At 45.1% G+C, this 21,068-nt stretch overlaps 1 protein-coding gene across 1 annotated transcript in view; it reads left to right on the forward strand.

The window, feature by feature from the left end:
• Tbc1d22a (TBC1 domain family member 22A) overlaps positions 1 to 21,068 on the forward strand; it is a 287,690-nt gene that overhangs the window by 102,183 nt on the left and 164,439 nt on the right. Inside the window, exon 8 of the mRNA XM_057792580.1 lies at positions 9,294 to 9,408. Coding sequence (XP_057648563.1) covers positions 9,294 to 9,408 — 115 coding nt within the window. The remainder of the gene's footprint in view (positions 1 to 9,293; positions 9,409 to 21,068) is intronic.

Here is a 21,068-nt window from a genome sequence, read left to right on the forward strand (position 1 = left end):
AACCTCAGAGTCCAAGTAGCTGCTTGGTGCTCTTGCTCACAATTGCATCCCACTAGCAGGGAATTAATAAGACACAGATAGGAAGAGCAGGTGCATCCCTTTGAAGTCATGAGTTGGCAGTGTGGTACTGCTTGTACCCCGGTGACTTAGTTTGGTGACATGGAGTAACTTCACTGGACATAGATGGGAAAATGAAGCAACGTCCTGAGAACAGAATTTCACATGGCGGCTTGGTGGGGCTCAGGGGTGTTTTCTGAAATCAGGCTTTTTTCCCCCCAAACTCCAGTATTGACATTTGAAAGAAAAGTTAGCCACCTTTCACTTTTAGTTCCTGCCCATTTTGTTGAATGAAGTCCATCTAAGACGACCTGTGGTACTTAGCTATTGTGGCTAGTCCTGTGTGTTTGTTGAAGACCTGTATTCAAGTGCAGATGTTGGCAACTTCAATATTTGCGCAGGGGCCTTTCTTCCACAGCTGTCCTGTTGTCTGTCCTTTGCTTCTTAGAGCAGCCAGAGTAAGAAGAAGTAAGAGACTGCTCCAAGGTTGCTGCTGAGACATGATACCTTGTTACACCTGAACAGACCCAGCGTAGTGAACCACATAGGCTGTGAAACCCAAGCTTTGACCTGCAACTCTGAGTGGACCTAGGAGCTTCCTGTGACTGGGGAAGAAGGGATGTTTTTCGAACTCAGGTCCCAGTGGAGCATCAGCCTCTTCTGTCAGACATCAAATGTTTTATGAGTGGAGGTGGCAGTATGTCTAGGTCCAGATCCTGGTCCCCATATGCCTCATGTGCTTGGGGTGGGGATGGGGGCTGGGGACAGGTGCTGTTCTCTGCTCTGTAGCTCCTGTTGACAGGACTCCTGATCTGCTGGTGCACCTGTGCTTGCCAGGTGACTGGCAGCAGCCCCCTGTTCCCTCCTTGCCATGACTGTGCTGCAGTATCCCTGCCCTCATGTGATGTTTACTGTTCACGTCACCACGAGCTGTGCTGAGATGCTGAGTGGGAACCACCTTGCTGTTACTCTGTCCTTGGTCTGCAGGCTCTGCCAGGGAGAAGCTGCCTCTTCCTTCTCACTGCGCCCTGATTCTTCTTATGGGTTTTCCTCCCCCCTACTGTGCATTTAGAGCAATGGATAGCGACACTGGCATTCCCACAGCCTAGCAGTGCTGAGCCTGCCGTGCTTCCCACATTGGTTTTGCTCCTTGTCACTTTACTTGATGTCTCAGTTATGGTTCTGTTGCTATGAGGAGACACCGTGACCAACACAACTTATTGAAGAAAGCATTTACTTGGGGGCTCGTGTACAGTTTCAGAGGGTGAGTCCACGATCATTGTGGTGGAGAACATGGCAGCAGACAGCAGCCATGGTGCTGGAGCAGTGGCTGAGAGCTGACATCTGATCAGAAGTTGCAAGCAGAGAGAGAGGGGAGTCTGAGCCTGATGTGGGCTTTTGAAACCTCAGAGCCCACCCCTAGTGCCACACTTCCCTAGTGACTCCCCTTCTTCAACAAAGTCACATGTCCTAGTCCTTCCCAAACAGTCCCCAACTGGAACTAGACATTCAACTATATGAGCCATTCTCATTCAAACCACTATACTTGGTATCATGGTTCCTTTTTTTACTTTTTATTTTTATTTTTAATTCACAAATGGGGCCACAATTTAAGAGTCCAGGAAATTTACTTGCTATTGAATCAGTTCATCAAACTTTTCTGGTGTCTGTCAGATAAGAGTTGGTCTATCAATCATTCCTCTTCTTGATTTTTATGGCAAAAACATCAGAGCAGAAGGCTGGCTACCTTTAACATATATGCCCAAGTTAAAGAAATCTAAGATTTAATTTAACTTTTAATTTCAAGCCCCCACTGTCAGGCCCAAGACAGAGAATGGTGTTGGTGTCTTTGAAGTCCCTTCTTTTTCCACAAGCTCCTCTATATGATATAAGTAACCCCTGGGATAATGGTGGCTCTCTAGTTCTTTGTCATGGCTTTGCCATGTGGCATATGTATGGACTGCTACTCTTTATGGTAGGCATTGATAGACGGTCCTAACAGTGTGCTTATGTGCAGTGCTCCTTGGGCAGTGCACCCCTGAGTATGCCTGTCCTTTATAGTGGTAGATGTTGACAGATGGTGTTAGCAGTGTGCACTAGCTAGTGTGTTTCATAAGGGTGTTTTTGTTTATACATTAAGTACTTTGAGTGGACTTACCTGACTATTACATATCTATGTGTTCCCTATTCCCTAATGTTTTCATTTTTACTTTAAAAAAGCTAATCATACAATATAATGGATTTCATTAAAACATTTTACATATGTATGTACTTTGCTTGTGTTCCTGCCATTAATTATCCTTTCTTCTGCCTTGCTCACTTGCCACTTGTTCCTTTCCTGAAACCTAACTAGTCTCTTCTAGTTCTCTCTCCTTCTTCCTCTCTCCCCCCTCCCTATGCCCCCCTCCCCCTCATGTATTCACACACATACACAAACACATACACTCATGACCATGTTCTGCACATATGAGAAACATGATAATCATCTGAATCTAGCTTATTTCACTTAACGTGATGCACTCCAGTTCCATCCATTTTCCTGTAGATGGCAGAATTTCATCTTTTATAGCTGAATAAAACTTGATTATCTACATTCACCACGTATACCACATTTTCTTTCTCTCTCTCATTTTTCTTATTTTTCAAGACAGGGTTTCTTTCTGTAGCCTTGCAGATCAGGCTGGCTTTGAACTCACAGAGATCCACCTGCCTCTGCCTCCTGAGTGCTGGGATTAAAGGCGTGCACCACCACTGCCTGGCTACCACGTTTTCTTTATTCATTCATCTATTAATGAATTTGGCTGTTGTGCATAGCCTTGCATAACTATACTTAATTCTCTCCAGCTAAATACCCAGAAATGATGTAGGAAGATCATATGGCAGTTCTGTTTTGGGTGTGTTAAGGATTCTCTATACTGATTTCCTAGGGGCTGCACCTGTTTACATTCCCCCAGCTGTGGGGTAAGGCGTCTCCTTCTCACTAGCGTTAGTTATTGTTTGAAGGGTAGCCTCTCGTTTTGGAGTGAGATAGACTTTCAAAGAAGTTTGGATTTGTTATTTCTCTTATAGCTAAGGCTACTGAAAACTTGTTAATGTATTAATTGGCTCTATGTATTTCCCTTTTAGAGACTTGTGTGGTCAATTCATTTGCCTGTTTATTGATGGGATGAGGTTTCGGTGTTCAGCTTTTTGTGGTTTTTGTAGATTCTGGATATCAATCGCCTGTCAGATGACAAATTGCTCCCTCCATTCTGCATGCTGTCTCTGCACTCTTGTCTCATACAATCCCCTCTCATACAATTCCTGCTGGAGTTTCCCAGACCACTGAAGTCCTATTCCTGTGTTTTCCTCTCAGGTTCAAAGTTTGAGGTCTTATTAAAGTCCGTCATCTGTTTTGAATTGATTTTTTTAAACTTGGTTGAGAGATAGAATCTAAGTCATTTTCCTCTAGTGGTTTAGAAAAAGCTGTGTTTCCTTTAGTGTATGCTTTGGCACCCACGGAAAGTCAGGTAGGTATAGCTCTGTGGACTTGTGTCTGGGTCTTGGGTTCTATTCCCTTGGTCTGTGTGTCTGCTGTTGTTTGTTACTGTGTTTCTGTAGTATAATTTGACTCAGGGATTGTGATGGCTCCATCATTGTTCCTTTGCTTCTGGCTTGTTCCTTCTACATGTGCATTTCTGAAATGGTTCCCATGTGGAGAACCAGTTGTGGCCCTGGTCACCAGCAACCTCCTGTTTGCTGTCTGTCGGGATTTCTAATGTGCTGGGACTCCTTCACAGGGCCTTGGCTCCTTTGGTTTGTGTCTTCTTTGTTCTGACTTGCCCATGAATAGTGCTGCCTTGAGTCTTGTGGGCTAGGTAAGACCACCTACACCTGGTTCTGTTCCTTGATTGCTTCTCCCTTTCCTTGTGTGTTAAGGTCAGCTGGCTAGGTGTTGTGGACTTTCACAACTTGAGTTGCATCTGTTGATTAGTTTGGAAGGAACTAATATTTTGTTTTTGTGTTTACTTAGTTTTTGTCCTTAGTTTTAAAAGATTAATTTTTATTATATATAAAAATATACATATTTATATACACCACATACATGCAGAAGCCTGTTGAGACTGGAAGAGGATGTCATATCTCTTGGAACTAGAATTATATACAATTGTGAGCTACCATGTGGGCTCTCTGGAAGAGCAGCAAGTACTCTTATCCACTGAGCCATCTCTCAGCTCCCCTTGTCTTTATATTTAAAAAGTTTCTTACTTATACTTTTCTTATTTTTTAAATTTACTTAGTTATTTGATGTATAAGGGTGTTTTGCATGCATCTGTGTCTGTGCACCATGTGTATGCCTGGTGTTCACAGAGGCCAGACGATGCTGTGAGATCATCTTGGGACTGGAGTTACAGATGACTGTGAGCTGCCATGCGGACTGGAAATGAAACCCAGGTTCTCCGTGAGGGCAGCTGGCGCTTTACTTACTTGAGTCATTCCTTCAGCCTCACTTCTCTTTAACTTTAAATAGAGTTTTTCCCTTGGCAACCTGTGAAATGTGCTCAGACGCAGTCTTATAGTAGCTTTTAAAATTTCACTTTCATTGTCTTACTGTTTTATTGTCAATATATAGAGTGTTAATACTAGGGTTAATGCCTTTGCCAATGTAGAAAGTGCTAGGGACACAGTGCAGTTGGAATCTTGATTCACAGTGTGTACCTCTTGTGACAATATGGTTGTCTTTTTTAAACACACTTCAGGCTTGTTACAGACTTGCTTTTTAAAGATTTATTTATATTTTTGTTTATGTGTGTGTCTGTGTGAATTGATGCCATGTGTGTTCAGGTGCCCATGGAGGTCGGAAGAGGACATCAGACTCCTTGGAATTGGAGTTAGAGGCATTTGTGATGTGCCTTACGTGGGTGCTGGAAATCGAACTTGGGTCCTCTGTAAGAGTAACAGTTCTTGTAGTCCCGAACTGCTCTCCAGACCCTCAGTGTGTTCTCCACTTATGTTTTGTTTCATTCATCAGGTGTTAGGACTGGTTTTTCTCCTTAGTATTCTGTGCTGTTGGAGTTTAAAGTATGAGAACCCCACAGGTCTTCCCAGCATGGGCTGCTCCCCTCTCAAGGAGACTTTGGTGGTAGTGTGTGCTGTGGTGGCAGGATTATTTTTATTTATTTATTTATTTAATTTATTTATTTACTTATTTTACATTTCTGACACCAGGTTTGATATGGAATCCTGAGCAAAGTGACATTTTGTTGGGCCTCATGAGTCCTGGGCATGAGGCCCAGTGTAACTTCCTAAGCCTAACTTGAGTTTGGTGAGGCCTAGTGTAACTTCTTGAGCCTAGCTTGAGTTTGGAGACCTGTCTCTGGCTAATAATTGGCCTTTATTCTTTGGTCTGCCTCAGCCCATCCCAGGCTTCTCCACCCCCATCAAAACCCTATATAAGTCCCTGCTTGATACCATTAACTGAGATCTTGCTTTGACAGACTCCCAACTCAGTGGGTGTGTTTCTCTCCAGTGGCCAAATGGGAGAGGGTGGCTGCTGGGTTGTTCAACACTCACCATCCTGCTCAACCCCAGGGAAAAGTCTGGCCGGTCCGGCTCTGCCCCTGCTCTTTCTGCCAGAGAACCCAACAACATTTCACTGACCCTCTGTTTCCCTTTTAGTGTACAGAACATCTTGGTTCCCTCATGTGTGCTGAGTAGCTATGTTCTGCAGAGGAAGCGTATGGTGGATGTTTGATAAGACATACCAAGTAAGGACAGGTGTGCTCAGACTTTGTACGTGTGTGTGCGCGCGCGCACGCGTGTGCGTGCCTATATGTGAACATGTGTATTTGAATGTATTTGTGTATATGTGTATGCATGCATGTATGCTCACCCATTAGTTTGTATTGAGGCAAGGGGTTGCTGTTTGCATATCTTTCTCTGTTGCTTCTTCACTGTATATTTTGAGACAGAGTTTCACTGAATCTGGAGCCTATGCTAGGGGTCTATCCATCTCTCTCCCTCTCCCCTCCCAGTGCTGAAGTTCTAGTCATGCTCCTCATAGCTCAACTTCTTTTATGTGGGTGCTGGAATTCTGAACTCAGGGCCCCATGCCTACATAGCAGAGACTTAACGTACTGAGCCACATCCCCAGCCTGGCCACTTGATTTCTTCAGACATGGGGTAACGTGTGATAGTGAGCATTTCATTACCAAGTTTAAGGAAAGAGCCTTTAGGAAGAGTTCAGAGTTTGTGCTACATTTGATGCAGTCCCCCTCTAGCAGACATGGATATCAAGAATGGTAAACAGACTCTAAGAACTAATAATGTCTTTGAGTGTCCATGGTCAAGGCCTCTCCGACCAGTATATTTCCAGTAGGCACATCCATGGAGCAAGGGTCTCTCTTTGCTATGCCCTTTGGTGAATCATGCATGCTTCTCCACATCTTCAGCATGAGTTAATGTCCTGTGCCTCATATGATTTCCTTGTATATGCTCTTTGCTGTGCTGACCCTGCCTCCACTGACATTCCTGTTAATGTGAGCACATTGCTTCTGCCCTTCTGCTCAAATTGCTTAAAAGTCCAAGGTTTTTTTTTTTTTTTGTTTGTTTGTTTCTCATGGAGTTGTGGGCTCTATGAAGAATGACCCCACTCCACAGAACACTTTCAGATGATATGGCTAAAGGTTTTCAGGAATTGTTAAGTGACTGTGGAATCAGGACTGGTTTTGCCGCTCCAGCCACTGCCCACTGACTGGAAGTCAGCTTTAGCTTCTTCTCTAGCTGCCTGTGCCTGTTCCTGTTCCGTGTGGTTCTGGGTAAGCTAGGTCTTTGAGATCATCGAGACAGGTCTGGTAGCATCAAACTTGGACAGCTGAGCTGACTGAGAGCTTGCCTTTGCTCATAAGAAACTAGAATATTTCTGGATTTTTCTGAGGAGTGCAGCCTGCTCTTTGAGCTACAGGAATGGCGAGGTGTGCTAGGTCACTAGTAGCTGGCAGAGGCCTGCTTTGAGACTCCCTCAGGGGCACTGTTGGCTGTCTGTAGAGGAACTGGAGGGCACTGGCCTCCCGATTGCAAGTTGGGCTCATCTGTCCTCAAAACACACTCTGTGCTCCTAGTGCCTGCCCGTGTTCCCCCAGGAAGGTGCTGCGCCTTACTCTTGGGTGGTCCTAATAGACCTTAAGCCCCACTGACAGAGACTGGTGCTTGGAGCCTAAGTCTTAGAGCCCAGGCCAACTCAGGTCTTTATCCCCATCCTTCTCAGGTCTTTCATGATGTGTCCTGTTTGCCTCTGTGGGTGTGGACAGATGGAGCTCTCCTTCTGGTTGGCTGTGGCAGTCCCCTGTGCACTGAGCACCTGTACTGTGGATTTGTGTGTGCACGTGTCCTTGGCTGCCTCCATTTTTATATTTTCGATCCAGTGTGTCTCACTAACCTTGAAGCTCTTAGATTCGGCGAGGCAGGCTGGACAGTGAGCTCCAGAGATTTCCCACCCGTCTCTGCCTCTAAGATCGGGATTATAGTCAGCTCTGACTTTTCATATGTATTCTTGGAATCCTACCTGAGGTCCTTGTGCTACAGGGTGGCACTTTGTGCCTGTGCTGTCTCCCCAGCCTCTGAGCTCGTTTTTACTTTATTTTAGTTGTTTAGTGGTGCTAGTGATTGTATGCAGGACCCTCACCCATGCTAGGCAAGTGCTCGGTTAGAGAGCTGTGCCCCAGCCTCTGAACTTGTTTAAATATTCATTTCTCTCTAGAAAACTTGACTGATGGAAAATGTATATGAATCTATATGCATGAGTGTGTCACTCATTCAGCAAATATTGAGCTGGCGCCTGCTGTTCTACAGGTGGTGCTTGCTTGTTATTCACTTGAGCAGCAGGGTGATGATGTACTGGTGTGGGAGTGGGGCTGACTTCAGGGCTCATTTTGCCACTGGTAAACTCAATGTCTTGGGACCAGAGGCTGTGCTTGTGTGGGCTCTAGGCCTCTTCTTTGTAAGTCATGGGTTGATGTGTTTTGGGGCTCTAGACTACCAAGCCCAGTCATACATAGGGGTACAGGTGATGTAGGAAGGGTCTGATGTCCCAGAGTGTGCTGGCTCTTCAAGATTTGGTGTGCTTAGAGGGTCTGCGAATCTTTTATTCAGTGAGCATTCTTTCACTGCCGTTACTGTACCGCTTGCCTGTGTGAGGTCGGGCAGAGTAATAAGACCTGGCCTTGGCTGGCTTTGGAGCCCAATAGTAAGCAGGAGCCACCAGTGAATGACAGTGGGAAGGACGGGAAACCAGAGTCACAAAGTAGGACGTGATTGGCTCTTCCATAGAAAAGGTGGGCAGGGAGCAGTCAGTGCAGAAAGGAATTGTTGAACTGGTCTCAAATACCAGCACTTAGTTTATGTAGAAGCAAGGAGAAGCCCTTAGGGCTGTGGGAACTGAGATGGTAACCTCCTGGGTCTCAGGACAGTACAGGATGTGGGTGCTGGCTAGAAGAGGCTTTTGGTTTGGGGAGAGCAGGCACTATGCTTATTGATCAACAGTAGGTCTTTAAGCCTTGGTGGGGATGTGCATACATATGTGTGGGTGGCCTGGGTGGTGTGATTCTGTTGTACCTTGATAAGATTAATCTTAAGAGTGAAGATGGAGGAGAGTGAGTGAGTTGAAAGAGGACATCGAAGAGGAAGGGTCAGTTGAAGGTGAGTGTCCTGAGGAAGAAGGAAGCCAGGATAATTATTACATCTGTGGCTCAGGAAGCTGGGTGCCTAAATGTGTCTTCTTGGATGGAGATAACTTTCTAGGAAATTAAGAAATCTCTTCTCCTTGTGGGGACATGGATGCATGTACATACACATGAGAAATGGATACATGCATGCGTGCTACATCCCTCCTTCCCTCCCTTCCTTCTACCCCCTCCACTTCCCACTTACCTGCCCACCCATCTATCTCTAAGAAGAGAGCCATTGTTTACCAAGCCCTGCTCTGCTCTCCATCCCTGTGATCTGCTGGTCTCCAGGGAGCAGAGCAGCTAGTGCTAATGGTGGGGAAGAACTGAACTCTGGGTTTGGTAAAATACTGTGGTGCTGTGAACCAATAAAAAGTTAAGATCATTGGACTTTTGCAAAGAAACTGGAATTGATATCTGTTTATGTTTTGTGCCTTAGTATTGGAGACAGTGAGAAATATTGATGGCATATATTTTAAGTAAATTTTTACTATGTTCATTTCTTGCTTTACTGCCAATTCCATTTTCTTTCAGATTTTCGAAAGGATCTTGTTTATATGGGCTATCCGACACCCTGCCAGTGGATACGTTCAGGGGATAAACGACCTGGTCACTCCGTTCTTCGTGGTCTTCATTTGCGAGTACATAGGTAGGCGCACGCCACAACACTGTGCCTCCTGGATGCCCAGTGTGAGCTTCAGTGGATCCGCTCTGTTCTCTGCACAGTTATATCAGTGCTGAAAATGCCTTTCAGCATCACAATACTGATGAGTGACAGTTGTGTTGGTCAGGGCTCTCTAGAAGGACAGATCTTATAGATTCAATCAGTCATTCTGTCTGTCTGTCATCCATCCATCTAGGGGATTTATTAGAATTGTTTGTAGGCTGTGGTCTAGCTAGTCCCAAAATGCCTCTCTACCAGTGGAAGGCCCAAGAATCCAGTAGTTTTTTAGTCCCTGAGGCTGATGTCTCAGCTGGTCTTCAGTATGTGGTGGAATCCTGAAGTAGGCCAGTGAAGGAATGTACTTGCTAGCAAGAATTAGAGCAAGCAGGCAAAGAGCAAAAGCTTCCTTCTTCCATGTCCTTTATATAGGCTGCCAGCAGAAGGAGTAGCCAGACAGCCTGTGAGTTTTAGTTAATTCCAGGTGTAGTCAAGTTGACAACCAAGAATAGCCGTTACAATCATGGAGAGGGACAGTCTTATCCAAGGTCAGCTTTAAAAAAACACTTTGAAATCTACACTTAGCCACTGCAGATATGCTCACAACTGACAATACCCCATTAAAAAATACTAAATGTGGAGAAATGAGTCTATTTGGGAATTTGGGTTTTCCTAGTGGCCACTGACTTTCAGGGCTTCATTTCACTGGGTAAGGCTAATGTGGTAGAATATTCAGTGACTTGTGTCTAAGCTGTGAGCCAGGCAGGCTTTTGTTGACTTTTCAGAATTTTCTAATTCTGACATCAGTAGCGTCAGTTTATTTGAAGAATTACATGCAAATTGTTAGCTGTGAGGGGTAGACTGTAGGTAGGTTGGGTGGCAGGTAGGGAGGTAGGTAGATACATGTCCCAGCATGCCTGTGGAGGCCAGAGGGCAATTTGTAGAAGTCTTTTCTCTCCTTCCCTCATGTGGGTATTGGGGATTGGACCCAGGTTTTCAGGCTTGGCAGCAAGCCCCTTTGCCCACTGAGGCCTCTTGCCTGCTCATGCGTCCTTTTCTTTCATTTGCATTAGAGTAGCAAACTGTAAAATGATATTACTTGCTCTGAGCACTTCTAAGTTTATAACAAGTCTGATGAGTGATGTGTACACTTTCTGATTCATTTGTGAGAACAAATTGAGTACAAAGGCGGGGTCATTCTTCAGCTTGAGCATTGCATTTAAAATTGACACTGCTTGTTCCCTGAGCCCACTCCTCATCTGGTGCTGGCTTGTTTTTATGTAGCTATGGACTGAAGCATTTCAGCTCTCATTCTGCTTTAGATCTTTTCTTTTGTGGCCATCTGGAGAGATGGGATCACTCAAGGACAGGTCACCCTGAGGATGAAAATACGTCCAGTGAGCGGATTGTATCATGGGTCATTGCTAAGCAACTAGGGAGAGCCACTGCTTACTCCCTAGCATCTCTGTCCTCCCCTGCCACATCTGAGAGGTAACAAGGGTGCTCCTGATGGTCCTTAGAGCAGTAGGGCCTCTGTCTATGGCCCTCAGTTAATGGAGAAGTTCAATCACAGCGCTTAGAGGACTGATGGTCCAGGCTAAATGGAGCGTTTGATTAATGTGGTAAATACGTTTGCTTTAACTGCTTTATCACTGACTTATGTTGTAAGACCCAAGCATTTCTTAATGCATTTCCTGATTATTAGCAGACAGGGTGAATGGCGAAGACCGTGGTGTTAATTGTCCAGGAGAAACAATGATTGGAGGAGGTAGGGACTATGCTCTGAGTCAGTTCTGAACTGGGTGCAGATGCATTCCTACTTGAACACACACACATGCGCGCGTGCACACAGGCACTTGGACATGCATATGTACAGATACAAATGAACATACACACATATGAACTTATGTACACACACTAAATAAATGAGTTAAAACTATTTTTTTTAAACCAGACAGTGGAGGCGTATTCCTTTAATCCCAGTATTTGGGAGACAGAGACAGGCAGATCTCTAAGTTCAAGGCCAGTCTAGTTTACAGAGTGAGTTTCAGGATAGCCAGGGCTACACAGAGAAAAAAAAAATAAGTTACAGGATGTAGAGAAATAGCTCAGTGTGGAGAAGAAACTGGGCCCGAGAAAGATGAATTGGTGACCATAGCAGTGTGTTGGAGACTTTAGGGAGATGGACTGTTTTCACAGAGAATGTTCTGAACTGTTATTACAGCCAGAGATTGAGGATGACCCAGACTTGCAGACCTGGGTTGGCATTCCTGCAGGCTCCGAGAAAAGGAATGTGCATGGGCTGTGCCTTAGAAGTTTGATAAGTGCACGCAATCACTGCTCTGGACCAGCCCTGAGAAGGGCAGGTCTTAGGGGCATGGATGGGGGAGGCTCTACATCACCTTCAAGGTCACTATAGCCAAGGGAAGAGGATAGGGTCATAGAGAATGGGCCCAGTTGAGAGACAGGCAAGCAGATGAACCCTTTGGCTACTATGACTCAGTTTATATGAGCCCTCCTGGGTGTCTGCATTTTCCTCAGGACTGTCTCGTGGGTATGTCATGCTGCAGAGTAGGAGTTTGGCAAATCCATCTGGATTGCATCCCTATGATGTTTATCTGCTGTGCAGTTAAGAGCCAGACTTTTAAACCCATGTAAGAGAGTGTTGCCATTTTTGGGAAGTACAGATAATGGGGAAAGGATAGGTGGGAACCCTCGACCTCCCCTCGTTGGTGCTCTCTTCTGGGATTCCCTCCTCTAGTTGCTGAGGAGTCGCTTGGGTTCCTGGGACACAGTAAAGGTTAGCAGATGGGAGGAGGCTGGTTATGCAGCCTGTGGTCACTTGTGGGTGACAGTGATTTTGGTGCTCCCTCTGAGTCCTCTTCTGCACACCTGTATTTGTGCAATTGGCAGCACACTGTGTTCTTACTGCTTTCCTTGCATGACTGTAACATATGCTTCCTCTATTGTATTGAGACATCTTTCTGAGGCTCATTCCTGCCTCCTGTATGTGGTACTCTGTGAGATAATGTTGTATAATTCATGAACTCATTCTGCTGGTATTGGATTTTTTAAAGCCCCCCAATATATTTTTTTAAGTAAATCCTGTACTTTTCAAACAGCCACTATCATATTTTGTCCAAGAATGTTAAATTTGACTTAAAATTAAGAAACATTATTTCATCATCTAGAATCACACATTTTCAACAGAGTATGTATTTTAGTTTAAATAAATATTTTGAGCATAGGGAAAAAAACAACAAAGATGCATTCCCCCCACGCATCTCTGCTATTTCAATTTAGAAACAATTTTGACCAGGCACTTTGGGCTGATACCTCAGGGTAATTGAATGTTCGTTGGCTGCACGGGAAGAATGACGATGGCTGTTCTGCCCGATGAAGACTATCTCACAGTGGATTCTTGCTCAGGAGGTTTAATCTCAGGTTGATTTGATTCTGTATGTCATCTTCCCATAAATTACTCTTGAAAGCAAACATGGCAGGGGACTGGAACAAACAATGCATTTTTCCTACGAGCATTAAGAATATTTATTTCTGTGTTTCCTGTGTAACTTCAGAAGTACAGCTTGCTCTTAGCATTGCTTTCTGGAGAGGATGTTCCTGACCATGGTTAACGTAGGTGGAGCTGCTGCGCTGTATCCAGTGTATTGGCACAGGAAGCACATTCCTACTGGACACCATCTGGGTTGCCCTCCAGGTTGTGTTAACACCGAAGTCAGGCTTTGAGGAACTGTGGAGGATGAAGTGCTGCTCGAATCTCTTTCAGAGTCAGCGTTAGCAGTGTGTGCTTTGGTGTGGGCTTCACTCTTACCTCACGGTACGTGTCCTTCTCATGTGTGATGTGAGCCTGGACAGCAGCTAAATTCATCTGCCCGGCTTCCTCGAGTGGGGAAACACTACTGCTGTCCACAGGTTGCTTCCAAGCCTGCGGAGGCAATCCAGAGTGTTGTGTACAGTGCAGTTTCTGTGGAAGCTGTCATCCAGGAGGAAGTGGAGTCGGTGTGAGTGACCTAGAGTGTGACTGACCCAGCTGTCCTGGCTTGCAGAGTCCCAGTGCCTATAAATTTACAAGCATTTTCAAAATGCCAGAGCAGTGCACTTCTGCTGACAGATTGGAAAACACATTTGGTCACTGTGTGGCCACATGGGCCGGGAGATGGCCCTGGGAGGTGCGGAGTTTTCTTAGGTCTTGTCAGTACATTGTTGTACATGGTAGCCATGATGTTGTGTGCACATATTTCAGGATTGTTTTCTTTTTACTCTTCTAGTATTTGCAAAGCCATACAACATTTGAAAAGAAATGCTTAAAAATTGGTTATGTAGCAGTTATACTAATGGGTAGGAAAACTTAGCAGAAGATCAGTCAAAGTTTGGAAGATGGAGGACCAGTGAGGATCATCCACTTATCAGCCATCTGCTGGTCACTGTGCCCGGCAGCACAAAGGACATGCTCATTCTTAGGGCACAGGGCACTTGCTCCATGCTAGACAGGTGTTGACACTCAGAGAAACCTCATGAGAATCAGGCATGCTGCATTCTACACTGTAGCATCAGAACGGATATCAGTGGCCATCTGAAAAAACTGGAAATTTAGAACTCAGAATGGGCATGAGGAGCCCTGTGAGATGAAGAAGGTGAACGTGAAGCACAGAAGCTGCGGGTGCAGCCGGTTAGAGCCAGCGCAGACCCATAGTTGAACTGACTGCACTAGGAAGTGCTCTCAAGCTGTTGAGGTTGATTGCTGACACTGGAAGAACAAACGAAAGCAGGAACAAACAGAAGACGGGGAGGGATGTGCCAGACTAGAAGAGAAATAAATGAGATCTAGAGCAGAAGAGAGGAAATCTGCACAGCTTTAGCTGAACTGAGCAGGTTGGAGGAAGGGAAAGAGGAAGGCACTCAAGCAGTTGACACCGATAATTTCAGAAATGCAGAGCACCAAGGGATTTCATGAGTAACCTCCAAGTAAGTGCAGAACGGAGGGATTGCACAGAAGGCACTGCTTTCCAAGCTGTGCTAACTGATTCTGTATAGCCAGGCTGATGGCCAGACACCAGTGTGTGTTGCTGCAGACGTGAATTTGTGAGTGACATTTAAATCAGTTGCCTTTGAGTTGAGCAGACAACCCCCAATGTATAAGTGTGCCTCCTCCTAGTCACTTGAAGGCAGTGACCAGAAAGCGTGGTCCCGGAAGAAGCAGGGATTCCTTACGTGTGTAGCCTGTGGTTGAGTTGCTAGCTTTTTGGTCTGCCCTACTTACCTGCAGATTTCAGATTTGCTGTTCTCCACAGTCCTGTGGGCCAGTTTCTGGAAATTAGTTTCTTCCCCTCCCTCCACATGTTTATAGGTATAATATAGATCTATATCTTATGCATGTATGAGATTGGATGTAATATCTAAAACAGCTCCATAATGCCCAGGCCATATGTGTGGTAAAGAGTTAATATGACTGCACCCCAAAGTTTTTCCAACAAAAGAGGGAGGAACATTTTTACACTCATCATGCAGGGCCATTGTTGCCCCAGGAGCAGAACCAGATGGGAGACCCTGCAGGAAGAAAACTACACACTGAGATTCCTTAACAAATGCCAGCAAGCCAGGTGTAGCAAAGTGGATAAAGGGATTCTGTATTGTGAGAAGTAGAATTTACTCCATGACTTCAAGAACGCTTCAGTGTATGAAAATCAATATAATATCCTTTATCTACAGACTAAAGACTAAAACCAAGTCATTATGCCATTTAATATAGAAAAAAATATTGACAAAACCCAATGTAGCCTAACCCTTTGGAGGTAAAAACATTTACAAATGAGTGCTAGAAGGAATCGCCATATTAGGACAGCTAATAAAGGTGATGCTTTAGTTATGCAAAGGAGTAAAGCGTCACCTGGTTCTCACGTGACGTTAAGTGAACCACAGACCCATGTCTAAGAGTTCTTGAGAAGCCAGGCATGGTGGTGCACATCTTTAATGCCAGAACTCAGGGGTTCAAGGCCAGCCTCAGCTATATAGTGAGATCCTGGTTCAAAAATTTAAAAAGAAGAAAGCTTTATGAGATGATGGAGAAGAGAAATCAGCTATCATGACCTGGGTTAGACCATCTTTTCTCAGATACCATGCCAGAAGCAAAAGAGACAAAAGCAAAACCCAGGCTTCCTCAAATGAAAACGTTTGTATTGTAAATGATACCCTCAAGTATAAAACCACAAGCCTAAGAATGGGGAAGTGTATGCAAATTATAAGTATGCTGAAATATCTGGTGTGTACAGAGACCCTTATAACTTGGTAAGATGACCTGCTTCAAAGAGGGCAAAGGGTTTCAGTGGACATTTCTCCAAAGACGATACATGAATGGCCAATACATGAATGGCATGGAAATATTCACTATCATTAGTCACCAGGGAAGATAATGTGAGCCAGTTCTTCCTACCCCCATAGATAGGATGGCAGTAACAAGTGCTGTGGTCTGAATGTGTACTGCTCCCCGCCCCCTGGCTCATGTGCTTGGGCACTTGCTCCCAGCTGCTGGTGCTGTTATGGACCCCTCATGAGGTGGAGTCCGTCTAAAGGAGGTGGTCACCCGTGTCAGGCTTTGAAATTTTGTGCCTCCATCCCTCCCCACCCCCATCTGTTGTCTGCTTTCTAACTGGTACAATGTGACCAGCAAGCTTGTCCTCCTGCCACCATGTCTCCCATGCCATACTGCTCTGCACTCTCAGACTTGGCCAGGACAAGCCCCTTTTTTGCTTCTTGCCAGGCATTGTGTCCCAGCAACAGAAATGTGGGTGTGGGGATTGCCTGGGAATGAGTACTGGGTTTCTTCTGGAGGTGTAACATGTTACATTAGATGGTGATTGCGATTGTTTAATTTAGTATATATAGTAAGGATACCTTTAAATGACTGAATTGTGTGGTATTTGAATTGTATCTCAAGAATAAGATGGAGTGCCTCATTTGAGAGATCACAGTGTTGCAGTTTTGTGCTGACTGACACATGCATAGCCTTCCCCTTTTCCTGTTGCTGATAATTCATGCAGCATTTGAGTAAGTAAATTCTTGGTTGCATTTCTACTATTCTTACTTACTTACTTATCAGAGGCACCAAGAATGACTGACTCATTCTTGGAAGAGGTGCCACTGAATCAACGTCTGCTGCCAGTTTTTACATCTTGACAGCATTTACTGGGCAGTAAGTACACTGTAAAGATGATGGAATACATATTTTCATCAGCTCTGTGAGGGGCTTCCATTTCCCCTTGTCTTTGCTGTGATCTAACATGATTGGCTGGAGAGAGCTCATGTGTGTGTGTGTGTGTGTGTGTGTGTGTGTATGTCTGTGTGCGCACATGCATAGCAAAACAGCAGGGGCGTTGGAACCTCGTGGCTGTAGTCGTTTGGTAGGTGTGTGGCAGTGTAGTGGAAGTGAGCATCTCACTGACAGTCTTTTGGGTGTGGCACATGAGTACTGTGCTCACAGAAGTGCTCTAGCCTTGGATTAAAAGGCAGAGGAAGGGCAGCCAGTGTGGGCAGCTTTGTAGTGATGTGGCCTGTCTCAGTTGCATCGTGTATCTCTGATGGATGTCTCTGGGAAGGAAGCTAGGGTGGTCCTTCTTAGGAAGATGTCTGTCCTCAGGCTTGATCTGACTTGTCCTTGCAGAGGTTTCATGGCCTGTCTCCTGGACCTGACTTGGAGCCTATAGTGACTACCCAGGAGCTGCTAACAGCTTCACCTGAGGTGTGGCCTTGCTGCTTCCCCGTGTGCTGTGTGTTGTTTGTGTTGGGTCATAGGCATTCCACTGAGTTATGAGGGCCTTTTGCTGTGTTCTGATTTGTCACTTTGTGTTTTAACTGACAACCTGAGAAGACAGATGTCTGCCAGCATACTGATAAATTGTTATGGAATTCTTACTCTGGTGTTTATAAGGCTTCGTTTCTGGCTTATGTGCGCAGCCATTTGTGAGATTATTGAAGGTGTAAGTGCTCTGCTAGTCGGATGGAGCCTTAACTGCTGTTATTAATGAGCTCACTTTGTCAGATGCTGTGCTAAGTGCTTAATTACTCTGTAGCCTGGATCCGTGAAAGCCTGGGCCATGCACCCCCTTCCTAGTTGAACATGTGGGGCACCATGAGCTCTTGCAACTTCCTGAGGCTGCTGAGATACATTGAGCCTGGTGTGGCCTGAGGGCCGGGGAACTGAAGCTTCAGTCACCTCAGTGGGACACAGGAAGGGAAGCACATCGCATGGGACCGACATTTCTGGCATGACTTTTTATTATATAGCACTCCTAGGCTGGAGTCACAACTGTCTGTGGGGTTTGTTCAGTACTTGCTACACCAGAAGTGTCTTCTTCACGCTCAGTTCAGAGGGAGTCCTTCCTTCCTCCTCTTCAAGGCAGCATTCTCTGTGAAGGCTTGAGGTGGCTGAGCCTGGGAGGGTATCTGAGAGAGGAGCTGCCTGCTGGACTTTGTATGGTTACCAGCAATTCTTTCCAGGCCTGGCGTCTTCCTTTTCCAGGAGGTACTGAGCACATGGTTTGAAGCTTGCTTTGTGTCTTCCTTCTTGTTCTCATATTTGGGGGGCAATGTTGGGAAGCAGTGTTTGGTGACAGCCTTTGTCTTTTGCTACCTGTGTTTCTTTCCTACAAACATGTGTTTTCTGTTTCAACAAAGTGGAAATAAAATTCCTAAGCAAAAAGGAAACTAGCAAAATCTTATGTGAGCTCTCGACTCTGGCCATTTTTGAAGTCTATCAAAGTGGGGTCGTTTTCTCTTAAAAATTTATTGTTTCACAACTTTATACACACATAAAATGTTCTTTGATCAAAGTCCCTCCACTTCTCTTTTTCAATTCCTCCCCCCACCAAATTCCTTCTTCCTATTTCCCGATTTCCTGTGTACACATGTGTGTGTGTGTGTGTGTTTGTGTATATGTGCATACTACTGAATTTAATTAGGGGTTACCTGCATGAGCATGGATTGGGGTTTTTCTACTTAAGCAAGGGCAGTGTAGCAGTAGGTGTACCCCTGAGAGATATGACTTCCGCTTTTCAGCAACCATCAGTAAGTTGTCCATAGTTCTTTAGGGAGACTCTCTTTCATACAGGAGGGAAGGTGGATGTGGCTTGTGAAATTCTTCTTCCATCCGTGGAGTAAAACTGCAAGTTCTGTGGAGGCAGGTACTGCTGCTGTGAATTCCTGGGCACAATCCCTTCCAAGGCAGCATCTCACAGCTCCTCTCTGATCTTCCCAGTCTTTTATTTATTCTTTTTGCTCCCTTTCTCATGTTCCCTGAGACTTGGAAGAGGTGATACAGGTGTCTTATTTAGGACTATGAACTCGAGCATCCCTTGTTCTTAGCACATTGACACAGTTCTCTAATTTGACTGCTTTCTACTGTAAACAGAAGCTTCTCTGGCCAAAGTTAGTGCAAAACAGATCTGTGGATATAAATATAACTATTTGAAAGGCAGTTTGGCAACTCATTTAGCAACACAATAATAGTAGAGCCCATGGCCTCCTACCTATGGGCTTCTGATCTGTATTACAGTACCAGGAACTGACCCTTCCTATGTAATGGGCCTCAGGTCTAATCAGAAGGCGACTGTTACTCTATAGCAGTCATACCACTACTGTACTAGTGGACACATCTGGCTACATTTCTCTATATTTTGAACTAAAGCATGTGGTGCTTTTCAGCAATAGGGTCTTCTCATTTACTTCTGGTGAGCAACCAAGAACAATGACAATCTCCTTCATTGTTCCAGGGGCCTCTGGGGTCTTCCTTATTAACAGCTATTAAGGAGATGCCCCATAGAGTACTAGAAGTTTTGTTTTTGACATCTCCCATGAATGCTGGCTAGAGCCCTAGAGTGTTCTTCATGCAAAAGTGGAGAGACATATCCTCTGGCCAAGGTAGGTTCAGTGTTTCCTCTTCTTTAGAGGGCAAAAGAAGAGCAGCAAATTCCTGGAAGTGGTATTTATGATGACCTTTTAATTTTTTAAGAGAGGGAAGGATGAAGGGAGGGGGAGAGAGAGAGAGAGAGAGAGAGAGAGAGAGAGAGAGAGAGAGAGAGAGAGAGAGAATGTGTGTGTGTGTGTGTGTGTGTGTGTGTTTGTATGCACAAGTCCAGAAGTTGGCATTGGGTGTTGAAAGACCTTTCATGGAACATAGAGCTTACTGGTTTGGCTTGATTGGTCATCCAGAAAGCCCCTCGAATCCTCTGTCTGTGTCATCTGAGCACTGGGATTACAGGAACAGTCTACCATGCCCAGCTTTTTACATGGGTGCAGGAAATTAAACTAAGGACTTTACTGACTGAATCATTTTTTAAAATCTCCCTCCCCCCACTTTATTTTTTCTTTCGGTATTGCCTTCCAGTGTTGTTTGTCTCCATAGGTAGTCTGTTGTCATTACTAATCACATGCTCCCAAATACAGCTTAAAGAGCTTAAAGTAGTAGAGGATGGCCAGGGTCCTGCATGTGAACCGAGCCTTCTCCTGTGAACCTAAGTTCTTGTTTGGTCGCCTCGTGATTGCATCATCTTCCAGGAGGGTGTAAAGGAAATCTGGAGACAGCATTTGAAGTCCGCCTCCCCAGGTTCCAGTGAAAGAATTATTTTTGAGCCACAGTGGCAGAGATACAAGTTGGCAGAGGATGGGGCTTTGCCATTATGAAGCAAATCAGATGCGGCAGCAGACTGCCAGCAGCTCTACTGACGTGGTGTTGGCACGCTGATTGTGGGGGCAGATTCTGACTGAAGCCTCAGGTGATGGTGTCTTTAGCAAGTGGACAGACTCTCAAGGGTATGTAGGACGACATCTTTTCACCGTTACTCACAGGAAGGACTCTGTGCTCCTCAGCTTTCCGTCACTGTTACCAAATACCTGGATCATTAACTTCCAATAAGAAAGGTCTGTTGTTTAGGTTTATTGTTTTGCAGGCCCGAGGTCAAGATTACCAGGCTGTGTTGCTGTGTGCTTGCGGTGGGGCAGCACACGATTGTGGCATGTGCATGTGTGGTGAGGCAGGACCCATCACTCTGTATGATGGGCTGGGTTCCCTGACTCCATCGGGAGCACTCCCTGAATGACCTAGGGACCTCCCATGGTGCCTTGCCTCTGAAAGGATCTGCTACTTACTAGTGGCTTCTCCCTTACACATGGATGGTTGGGGGACAGTCACTATCCAAAGTCCAGCAGGTGGTATTTAGAGCAAGACTGCAGATGCTCTTCTTTTTTGGAAGACATAAGAACATTCTTTCCTTTTTTAAATGGTGTTTTCAGATCAAACAGATCATCTACCGTTTATAGATGATTAACTGCTGAAAGGAGAGGGGGAAATACAGAGATGAAAATGTCCATTGCTCACATCTGTTCATAAATCTAAAGGTGAAAATCTTGTGCATTATAGAGAAAAGGAGATGGGCATTGTCTGCAAAGTTATAAGCCATCAAAAATATTTAAAAAGTAGTACGCTAGCCGGGCGGTGGTGGCGCACGCCTTTAATCCCAGCACTTGGGAGGCAGAGGCAGGTGGATCTCTGTGAGTTCGAGACCAGCCTGGTCTACAGAGCTAGTTCCAGGACAGGCTCCAAAGCCACAGAGAAACCCTGTCTCGAAAAACCAAAA

This window comes from Chionomys nivalis, chromosome 17 (genome assembly GCF_950005125.1).
Source record: "Chionomys nivalis chromosome 17, mChiNiv1.1, whole genome shotgun sequence".
Classification (NCBI taxonomy): Eukaryota; Metazoa; Chordata; class Mammalia; order Rodentia; family Cricetidae; genus Chionomys; species Chionomys nivalis.